The sequence below is a fragment of the Centruroides sculpturatus genome, unplaced genomic scaffold, assembly GCF_000671375.1.
Source record: "Centruroides sculpturatus isolate CEXI.00-Female unplaced genomic scaffold, Cexi_2.0 scaffold1798, whole genome shotgun sequence".
NCBI lineage: Eukaryota > Metazoa > Arthropoda > Arachnida > Scorpiones > Buthidae > Centruroides > Centruroides sculpturatus.
In genome coordinates, this window is record NW_019386318.1 from 14,668 (window position 1) to 27,117 (window position 12,450).

General features: G+C 29.5%; 1 protein-coding gene across 1 annotated transcript in view; it reads right to left on the reverse strand.

Moving 5' to 3' along the window:
• The window catches only part of LOC111614533 (centrosomal protein of 83 kDa-like), an 18,914-nt gene extending 6,678 nt beyond the window's left edge, over positions 1-12,236 (reverse strand). Inside the window, exons 1-2 of the mRNA XM_023355910.1 lie at positions 12,086-12,236; positions 2,333-2,554 (exon numbers count right to left, since the gene is read on the reverse strand). Of these exons, the coding sequence (XP_023211678.1) occupies positions 2,333-2,554; positions 12,086-12,202 (339 nt within the window). The 5' untranslated portion in view covers positions 12,203-12,236. The remainder of the gene's footprint in view (positions 1-2,332; positions 2,555-12,085) is intronic.
• Between the last annotated feature and the right edge of the window lie 214 nt (positions 12,237-12,450).

The following is a 12,450-nucleotide window of genomic DNA, read 5'->3' on the forward strand; positions in this document are numbered from 1 at the left end:
TTATATTTTTAATTGTGTTGGGATTGTCACCTGTGGACATTTTAGACTATTTTACATATTTGTGCAGAGCTGTAGCCTACAAAGAAAGGTCATCTCTGCAGTGAAGAATGGTTGTTCCAGGTGATTGGACATGGCAAGCAAGATACAACTAGTATTTGTATTGAAATTTTGTTTTATTAAATTGTAATTTCTGCCAGCCCTTTTTTACAAGAAAATGTTATATTTTTAATTGTGTTGGGATTGTCACCTGTGGACATTTTAGACTATTTTACATATTTGTGCAGAGCTGTAGCCTACAAAGAAAGGTCATCTCTGCAGTGAAGAATGGTTGTTCCAGGTGATTGGACATGGCAAGCAAGATACAACTAGTATTTGTATTGAAATTTTGTTTTATTAAATTGTAATTTCTGCCAGCCCTTTTTTACAAGAAAATGTTATATTTTTAATTATGTTGGGATTGTCACCTGTGGACATTTTAGACTATTTTACATATTTGTGCAGAGCTGTAGCCTACAAAGAAAGGTCATCTCTGCAGTGAAGAATGGTTGTTCCAGGTGATTGGACATGGCAAGCAAGATACAACTAGTATTTGTATTGAAATTTTGTTTTATTAAATAGTTTATTATTGTCAATATCATATTTGTATTCCTCCAGCCTACATTGTAACAATCTATTTGTAAGACCCAAGTCCATTGATTGACAGTTCAATCTTTCGTCCATTATTGGGATAGAGTATACACTCGTTGTGTTGTAATAATCTATATCATCGTTACTGTTATGTAATAACTTGTATATTGTGGGTTTCTCCAAAAGCAGAGTTTAGCTTCCAAATATGTATTTACTGTACAGTAGTTATTTGCTTGTAAATGAATGAGAGGGGAATAGCTTTGGGTTACAACTACAGACTATCAAATTATTAGGGCCCAATATATATTTAAGTTACACTTTGTATTTTAAAGTACAGTAAAATCCCACTTAATGCTGCTTCGACATAACGTGGTCTGCTCGAAGTCTAAAAAACAAAAACTCAAAATTTATGCTGATTCAAATTATCATGGCATTTCATTGATTCATATACAATATGATTAATCCCAAACACAAACCAATCAGCAAAAAGTGGCAATTCGTCAAAGCGCTGTATTTTCCTTAAATCTATGTTTGTTTGGTGCAATTTTGGAAAAAATATAACATCATGGATGCCATAGGCAATATCGACTTAACTTGGCAGGAATTAACTGATAAATGATGCATGAACAAAGTGTGGAAGAAGTTATTTCTGAAGGTATCCAAGAATTATCAATAAGAAGAGCCTATCATTGTATTGTTAGTTGACCAAATTGTCAACCTAATCAATACAGCAGGACTAGGAGATGTAGACGAGCAGGATATTGAGGAATTACTGCAGGTTTCTGTTGAGAGCCTTACCAACGACAACCTTCAAGAACTGGCAGAACAAGGAATTCGTGCAGAACTGGAAAATAGTGTTTCTGAAATTGAAAAACCCAAAGAATTTCTCTACAGATTTCCTTAGTAAAAGTTTGGTAACAATAACCGAAATCGTTGATCATATTGAAGCACATAACAAGAAAAAAAAAAATTTTTGAATCAAGATGTCTCTCCTACATTACTATTAACAAAAACAAAAAAAAAAAAAATTTAAGTTATTTTTCAGAAAAATAGTTTCAAAATTAAAAATTGATTTAATGTATTATCTCATTCCTTTCAAGCACTTTCATAAAAAAATATCTAGCATAATATTTAGTATTTAAAATTTTAAGCATAATTTTTGAAAATTCTTGGCAACAATCTCCTGTTTCTCATATGTTATTCTTCTCAACTATTGTAGTGGCAACATTAATCACAATAACCAGGGTTTCCCCATAATTAANTTTAACATATATTATTGTGCAAATTAATATAAAAATAACTTAAAATTAAAGTAAAATCTGTTTATTTTTGGTCACGTGTCCCCCTTTCCCTGTTTACTCTGTGTTAAAATTACCTTGTTTAATGCTGTTTCGTTTAGTGCTTTGTCATCTAGGAATGTATTCCCTGCATTAAGTGGGGTCTTACTGTATACCTATTTTTATGGATTGAATATTTTAAACATTAATGGTCAATAATTGTATGGTGCAACTGAAGATGACTTGTGAAACAGGTCAAAAACATTTGTAAACATTCAAAATGCATCTGTGGTAAGATGTGACTTGTGATACACTGTAATAAAGCAATGTTTTTTTATATTTGCTGAAGCATTAGTTTATTCTCATTTCACTTTCCAAATGAAGAAAGCAACATTTTGCATTTAAATAAATAAATAATTTTTTTTTACCTCTGATTCATACTGAAGTTTTAATCCTTCAACAGTTCTTTTATGTTCTATTTCATTATACTCAAGTTGTGATTTAAGAGTTGAAGCTTCATAATGGAGTCTAGTATATTCTTGCCTATAATTATCTAATTCAGATTCCAATTGATTAGTCCATTCCTTCAAGTTATTTCTGGATTTTTCTTTAAGATTTCTATATAAATTGTTTGATGTTTGGGCTTCTAACTGTAAATAAGACAAAGTTTTATTTTAGATAGTCTTAAAATTTCTTTTTTTTTTTGTAAACTACAGAACTTAATTTAAGTGCAAAGATAACACATTAAATCAGTGGTTCTCAACTGGAGGTACATGTACCCCTAGGGGTACAAGCGTAAATCGAAGGGGTACATCTAGCTTTCATTATAAAATGGCGTATGTTAATCAATTTGCTGTAAATTATTACGCCATTTTATAATGAAAGCTAGATGTACCCCTTCGATTTACGCTCAATGAGATAGGGGCTTCTTATGTTTTTACTGGACTACTGGTATTAGGAATAAGGAGGCCTGGATCGTACCCCCACCGTGCAATGCATGTCACTGCATGCGTGCATTACTTGATATTTAGCAAATTTAGACGTTATGTTTGTTACAAAAATTGAAAGATTCTTGTATTGTTCCGCACGTTATAAATTCACAGCCATTACTTTCACAGTCAGTACACAATTATAATCTCTAAGACACTAACAAATATTGTAAAAAACAGTGTGTTAAATACTAGACTTTTGAAGCAGATTTGTACTGAAATAAGTAATGATTACAACTGTGTACTATTTTATATAGAAGTACAGTACCTGATTAAATTTATTATTATTTACGTAAAATAAGTAACCCACTTTTAGTTATAGTTAGAGTTTTTTATGGCGCTCGGTTATAAGGGCTGTATACATCTAACGCAGTAATTATAAAATTTACATACAAAAATATAAGGGGTACTCGAGAAACAACTAATGGGCTAATGGGGTACATTAACGAAAAAGGTTGAGAACCACTGCATTAAATAAACTGCTCTTTTATGTTGAGCTTTTATGTACTGTACATAAAATATACATGCAAGTACTTTCAACAATATATTGTTGTCTTTGTCAGGCAAGAACATAAAGCAACAACAAACAGATTATGATTTTTAATTAAGAGGATGTAAATTAACAAATTTATTCCCACATGTTTAAAAACAAACTTTAATGATTTTTAAAGTTTTAAATAAATGTAGAACAAAAATTGCTAATAAATATCACATAATAAAGTCATATGATTGTCACATTAGATTTGCTAAATTACAGCTACTACTAATACTTAAATTCTAAGTAATTTTGCCTAGAAGTAGTCTCTATTAGGCACCGTCTCTTATTAAAATTAATGATTATAATTAAATTAATATTTATTAATTAATGAACAACTTTGCTTTATAAGAGAGTGACAATTTTGTTGGCAACCCTTGAAGAACTTTTATGTCTGGTAACAAAAAAGGTTTTTTGTTACTGGACATAAAGGTTCTTCAAGAGTTGACATTAGCACCAATGATTAAGTTGAAAGATATCTTAATTTTGTTGGTTTTTAGATTATTGAGTTGGGTGTTCTTATTAATTTAGAATAGGGGTCCCCAAACTTTTTATCCCGTCCACCCCTTTATAGAATATTTGCCTTCTTATCGACCCCCCAGTTTAAGTATTTAGTAAAAACATTAAATCATTTTTGCATTTCTGATGTTAAGCAATAAGGAGACCTGCATAACAACCCGACAAAAGAATTTATAGTTCCCATATCTTATAAAATCCACCCAATAACATTAACAGAAAAAGGAGATATTTTCCACTGATTTATAATCTTAAAAAATAATAGCAAAATTATGGATAGATGGAAATTTGCCTATAGTTCTTAAACCGTACGTGTCATAATACGTAAAATACACAATTATCTTTGAAAACATAACATAAGTTATATTGGATGAAAAAACCTCTTACTGTCATTTTACGACTACTACCGAATGCCTTAAAAATATGTTAACATACCTTTTTATCAAAATAGTTGATATTAGTGGGATGGATGTGTCTGAAGAGAAGCAGTGAGATTATTGATATTCCGTTGAAAATTGGTAAGTTTTAGCCACAAATCACTGTGGTTTTCCAAGTTCAATCTGTTCCTCCGTTTTGTCAAAATTGTATTCGCATGGCTAAAACCAGCTTCAACCACGTATGAAGTTGGGAATGCAAGTAAGAAAGGTTCAGCTTCTGCTCCGAGCTTGGGATATTTAGTGGCAATATTGCTATTGCTCCAAAATTCACTGAGGTTTTTATTTTTAAACAACGCTTTAACTTTGAGATCTACACATATTTCACTCGGTTCATCTTCTAAGCCAGATTCACTACCTTCATTATCTATTTTTACATCAAATGAATAGCAAACTATTCGGGAAAATGCATATTCTCCAGGTCTTCAAAACATGCTTTAAAGTCTTCTCTTAATTTATCAAGATGTTTAATATATATCTCCAAATCACGATCAAAAATATTTTCATTTTCTTTTAGTACTAGCAAGTTTGAAAAATATTTAAAATCAGATCGTGCCAGTGAAGATTTAAATAGCTCCATTTTTACTTGAAAGGCCATTATGATTGTTCGAGCTTGAACAATTGTAATATTCTTTCCTTGCAAATGCTTCTGTACTATATTAATTAATGATTTTTGATAAATTACGATATTTTCTCTATAAAGGACAAAATATCTACATTTAGATATAAAATACTTAAAGTGACAACTCTACTAGAGTGTAGCAGTGCAACATATGTTTGTGTATAATGAACTACCAGCATTCATAACATGTTTGCAACACTAGTATAGTTGCCAGATGTGTGAAAGCAGAGTAACACATGCTTAAAGCGACATAGGCTAAGGCAAAACTCAAGTTATAACTAGGGTTGTCAGTAATGTTGATCATATCCGTATTTCAAATTTTTATTGGAATATTCTATTTTTTTCCTAGATAGTTTAATTGATCCTCTTTGGTATTAGTCGACCCCCTTTTGACCCTCATGTATTAATCAACCCCTGGAGAACTCTTATTGACCACTTTGGGGACCCCTAATTTAGAAGGTTCTGGGAAAAAAAATCTGACCAGAGTAGGACTCGAACCCACAACTGCCATTTACTGTGCAGATGACTTGCCAGTTATGCTACCCAGACCATCTAATCATCACTTCCAGAATGATTAATTTAGCTATAACCACACAGGTTATTCACGACACTGACTGGTTACTCAGCACCCACAGTTTATAAAGTCATCCCCAGTTGATGCTTTGAGTAACCAGTGTGATTATAACTAAACTAATAGTTCTGGAATTGATGATCGGATGAAGGTCCGGGTAGCATAATTGGCAATGCATCTGCATGGTAAGTGACAGTTGTGAGTTTGAGTCCTATTCCATAGATTCTTTTCTTCCAGAACCTTCTAAATTAATTGCTAATTATTTAACTATTTAATTATTAAATTTAATAAGAGATGGCACCTAATGTCTACTTTCAGGCCAAATTATTTAGCATTTAATTATTATTAATAACAGTAATACAGCCTGACCTAATCCAGCAATCATTTGGATTTAATATAACTATCAGGCTTACAGATGTTTATATTTAAATATGACAGAATACGCGCTACATTATAACTGACATAAAAAATAAACAATAATCCTTATACTTTGTAAAAAATTATTAAAACAGTAATTAAAATTGTTATAATTTAAATTAGTACATAGTATCATATCCACAAGTTTAAGATTTTAGCTGTTTAAAAAGAGATATTAAAGGTCAGGATGGTTGAGGGTTGGCTTGTTACAGGAGTCCTTAGTTGCTATATAGGGATTCCCAGATAAATAAGGTTCTTTGATCTATATGGTGTTTAGTAACAATATTTCCAAAAAAACACAATATAAAGCTTGCCCCAAACTATAAAAATCTAATATCCAGATTAAATGCTACACAACGTTCAAAAAAGCAAATAGAAAATAAAAACAAAATAAAAAATGTCGTATACAAAATACCCTGCACTTGTAAAATCAATAGTTTTTATATAGATGAAACTAAAAGAACATAAAAAACACGTGTAAACGAGCATATATCAGATTTAAAATATAGTCATCTAAATTCAGTTTTTCACGATCACTGCGTAACCAATAATTGCAATATAGATCAACTTAATATACAGATTTTGCATAAAGAAAAAAGAACTTATGACAGAAAATTCAAAGAAAGTGTAGAAATAATAAGAAATAAACATCAAAATTGTATAAACAAAAATCTAAGCGTTAAAATTAATGAAAATTGGATGAAGATATTGTAAATAGTTGTGTATTAGTTTATTAGAGTGGTAAAAAAAGATTAGTTAATTTAAATTAAAGGTATTTAATTAAAAATGTAATACTAATGTATTTTGAGTTATATGTAAATTAGATAGCAGGACAATAGTTCACAAAATAAGCCTGGTGGAATTTAAACAATAGACGTGTTTTTTAAAAAATGTTTTATATATTTTTTCAAGTTAATAGTTGTCTATCAATTGACCTGTCAGTTCATTAAAATCAAGGTATATCGTGATATATGCAAATTGGCAGACTAGATGACAGTGTTGGAAAGATGGCCTACAGAATATGCTTAGAAGAACGAAGAGGAGGGGCATGATTTTATGTAACTGTTTTAATTAGTAATATTTATCAATTACTTTGTCTGCGTGTTAAAAATTAAGAAAACAGTTTGTGTCATTGTAAGTAAGTGTAAAAAGAAGGCATTTATGATAGTCGTCATTAAAACCTTTAAGTATTCTAAAGTTCTGCTATGTACAGTACTAGTTAGGTGTCTGTATTGGAGTAAGGTATGTTTCACTGGTTAGAAATCAATTTTACTGTATAATTTTAATTTATGTTAAGTTATTGTTGAATATGTTACTTTATACTTGTTTAGTTAGCTGAAGAGGGGTGAATACCCGAAATGCAAATGTGTAGCAAGGCATTCTAACTGAATAAAGATTGAAAACTTGCCAAGTGTTGATAAAGAAGGTCACTTCATTGTGCCACTATACAAACATAAATAACAACACAGTTTCGACAACAACAACAATATTTCCGTCCATACAGGATTTTTTTGGTAAATTTTGTGGAACATCTGTTGTTTGAAACGTCATCTTGGCATTCTGCTAGATGATTAATAAACATTCTGGTGGTGGTTCCTATGTAATATAGTTTAGAACCCTTTGGTATCAATGTACCTATACACCTTGGGAGTGATTTGTAATCTAACGTAATACACTTTGGTGTCAAATCATGCTGGCAGCATTCCAAAAGAAAATTCAATTGTATACATTTCTTGTGCCAATGTTATTTTGCATTTAGAAGTGCAAAGAAATATCCACAGAACTATCTAGAAGGGTTCTCAATCATTACTTTGAACTCCCGTGGAATGTATATTCAATCTTCATATAACATGAGGACAGCAACTGTTTATTCATCTGGGAAACATTATTTATTAAGAAATTGGAGTGGCGTAATAAACTCATTCTAGAGCTAAAATATGTTTCACTATTTAATAATTTTAAAAAATTAAATCTCAGCTGCCAATAATTTTCAATTATAGTTTGATTGTTAATTAAAAGTGCAAGTTTAATAGCACACCATTTAAATTTAACACAAGCATTCCAATTAGAACATATTAACATTTATATTAAAATTTATATCAACATTCTAAAATTTGTTTTCGTTTTGCATGAAGAAGACATTCTATATATTCTTATGTTGGGGATGCTGTATTAATATTAATATCTTCAATCACTTTAATCCTTTTTAATTAGGTTGATTTTTCTCACAGCAAACACTATCTTTGATCTTTGAACAGATAATGTTTGCTGTGAGAAAAATCAATCTAATTAAAAAGGATTAAAGTGATTGAAGATAATAACATTCTATATATGTCAAAAGTGGTGGTGAGAAAGTGTTTATTTTTGCACTTTACTTGTCAAAACTTTATTAATTCTGAAAGACAGTCATCTTAAACTTTTATCTGATAAAAATCTGGCTTGACAAAATAACAATTTCTTTCATACCCCATGGAAACTGCAAAGAGATATTTCTTTGCATTTCAAAATGCAAGAGAATGTTAGCACAAGAAATGTATACAACTGAATTTTTGTTTGGAGAGCCGCCGGCATAGTTTGACATCAACGTGTATCACGTTAGATTACAAACCACTCCCAAGTTTTGAACCCATATGTGCATTTGAATGTTGTAGTAGAATATTATATTTTATCTGTTTAAAAAGTCATACGTTTAATCCCGTTTTAGCATGTAGCGAAAACAGGATTAAAGAGGAATGGTGTATGGAAAGAGAGAGATGGAGAAAGTTCCTAGAGGTCGGAAGATGATGTCAGATTCCATAAACTGAAATATATATATAAAGTCATATAATTTCACTGCAACATTCACAGACAGGTTTGAAATTATATTAATAGGAACCACTACCAGAAAGCTTATTAACCATCTAGAAGAACACTGCGATGACATTCAACCACAGATGCCCCACAGAAAAAAGAGTTGAAACAAAACTTTAATCCTGTATGGTCAGAAGGGTCGTTACTAAAACACCGTATAGACCAAAGAACCATATTTATCTGGAAATCCCTATATATAGCAACTAAGGAGTCCTGTAACAAGCCAACCCTCGACCATCCTGACATTTGGTATTGTTTTTTAAACAGCTAAAATCTTAATTTGTGAATACGATACAATGTACCAATTTAAATTAAAATTATCATTTTAATTCTCATAATTTATTAAAAGTTATTAATCAGCTTATATTTTATATCAATTTGTAATTTAGCAAATATTACATCATATTTTTTGAAATTCATGTTCAACATTTATTTAAAACTTTAAAAATCATCAAAATTTGTTTTTCTAGCACAAAAAATTTTTTATTTACGTTCTCTAAATTAAAAAAAATTTTTGTTCATTGTTCTTTTAAGTTCTTGCCTAATGAAGATGATTACACATCATCAAAAGTACTTGCATGTATATTTTATGTTTACAAAAGCATTTAATGATAAAAGACAGTATTCAGTATGTTATTTTTGTAATTTGGCATGAAATGTCTGTTTAAACTTTGTTAGGTATAAAGAAACTTATTTTGCAGCATTCAAAAACATAATTACTGCATTTTTAAAAGATATATTAATTAAAGCCTTATTTTAAGATTTCTATACATAGATTTGTGTCATCACAACTTCTGAAAGTTGGCACTAGGTTTTCCCATTATTCAAGATATTACAGGTTCTGACTAGTAAAGAATTTTCAGTCCTGCACCACAAACAGGCTACATATTGATTATTAACAATCTGACATGCCATAAAAAGCAAAAATTTAAAAAACTAATAAGCGAGCTTAAAATTAATAAATACAAATTATTCTGACAGTTTGAGTTAATTATACTTTCTACTTGCAAAATTTCCTCAACCTTAACACAAACTAAGAAAAAAGCAAACTTTTAAGAAATTTGCAGGATTTCCTGGGATGAAAAGAATTTCCTGGGTTAAAAAACAGCTGGGATCCCATAAGAGAAACCCTACTTGGCACCATAGTTAATACCTTTCTTCTTTACACTGCTTGTTAAAGAAATCAACATTATTGAAAACTGGTAAAGCTAATAGGGAACAATTTGAACAAATAACAGTTTGAAGTTGACTCCATTCAGTCAACTTCAAATTGTACTTTTGAAAACTTTCAGAATATAGAATGAAATTTAAATCTCAAATGTAAAAAGAATAAATAATGTAAAAATTTGAAACAAACTGTATATAGACCATTCATATTTTAAAACTTTTTAGAACTAAAAGTTAATAAAAATATAAAACTCATAACAACATATGTTGATAATATAATTTATAATCTGAAGGAGCAAAGCAACAGCACAAGATTTCATAGAAGCCATAAATACTGATACTGCAGAAGTTAGTCTTTCTTTCACAGACACAGTTACAATAGTAACAATTTCTTAGATCTGTACATAAAAAGAGAAGATTGTTTCTATACAAAAAACCTGTTTTAATGAACTTTTTCATACATTGGAAATTAAATGACCTAACAGGATGCAAATTCGTAGCCATTAAAAAAATCTTAACATTTTTAAAAAATGCATTCAAAATAAAATTATTTGTAACTTTAAATGACCTAACAGGATGCAAATTCGTAGCCATTAAAATCTTAACATTTTTAAAAAATGCATTCAAAATAAAATTATTTGTAACTTTATCCTGATTAACTGAATGATGTCAACTTTATTCAATATGATCTTCTGAACAGTTGTTGAAGGCTGCTATATCATTTGTGTTAATTACATTTAGAAGATCCAGAAGCTTAGATATGGAATGAACATATTGCTCTAATGGCCCGATCAACGAGTCTTCCCTATGTTCTTCTATTAATAAAAGTTTGTCCCATTTAATGCCTACATCCTTGTCATTTGCCAACTGGACTAGAGAAGTGACAACCCCTAAATAAGCAGATTTGAAGGAAAATATATGCTCAAACTGTTTTTTCTAACAACCTAGTCATGAAACCTAAATAATAACAACTTTTACCACTTTTTTCCTCAATATGTAACTGGTTGAAACACAGTTATTTTCTAAGAATTAATCACATCCACATACTCTAATTACTAGCCAATCAACAACATTATTTTACCCACAACTTTATGGGTAAAATAAAGTTGTTGATTGGCTAGTAATTACAGAGTCTGTGGATGAGATAATTCCTAGAAAATGATGGTGTTTGAACCAATTACACATTGAGATTAAAGAAATGGAATAGAAGCAAAGGATAAATCATCGCTAAATTGTAAGAATTTTCCATTTTTGTTCAATGTGTAAATTCCAGAAATGATAAAGATATTCAAACCTCAACACAAAACCCTTTAAAATGCAGCCTTTTTATTCAATTTTCTATCGTTTTTGGGCAGTTTGAATGGCCTTTGTCGGGAACAGAAAAATTGGAATTGTGTCGATGTTTGAGTATTAGTTAAGTGCAGTTAGAGAAGAATGATAAGGATATAGTAGAAAGTCTTTCTACTCTATCCTTATCACTATGAGGAATGTTTAGGATTGTAAGTAAATACTAAACATTTTCAAAAGCAATTTAACTTTTATTATTTATTAAAGTTTTTATATTATTGATTTTTATTATATTTTCATAATACATTAAATACCAATAATTATCATAAGAAAATTTGCCAACGGAAAAAGAACTGCAATAAAAAATAATTATAACAATTAAAGGCAGTTAATTTCATTCAAAAAACTAAAATATGCCAGTTTCAGTGCATAAAAATAATTTAACGGGGTAATTTCACTCAAGTGTTTTGATATTTTTAAATTTTTTTCTTTTAATATCATAGAAAAATTTTAAAAACACCTTTCACACTTTTCTTTTATCATCACTTACTTTCAAATATAAACATCCATACTGAACCCAATAATTACAATAAATCAACAACAACTGCCATATTACATAGGGCTAAATAACGGATCTAATCTAAAATTATTTAGTTAAATTATAATTATTAAATTTATTACGAGATGATGCCTAATGCTTTCCTCTTACATCAAATTTATTAGTAATTGCTAATTATTATAGCCATTATTTACCCCAATGTAATATGACAGTTGTTGTTGATTCATCACTTACTTTCATTTTTAATTCTTCAATTTCTTTCTGCTGCTTTTGAACCATTTTGTTAGCTTTTTCGATGGCTTCTACACTTTTATTATTAATTGCCTTGTTTTCTTCTAGTGTCAATTTCATTTCTTTTTGCAGACTTAAAAATTCATCTTGTAACCTTTTAAATAAAATTTTTCTTATTCATTTTGTATTAGTAATTATCTCTTAAATATAATATTCAAGAAAATGAACCAATTCAATAATCAGAAAAATTAAAAATAAGTAAACTGTGGCATTTAATATTAAAACAGATGAAAATGTTTCAAGAAAGAAATGTTCCAAAAAGATAATATGTTCTACATTGTTTTATTGAAAATAATATTTCTAAATAT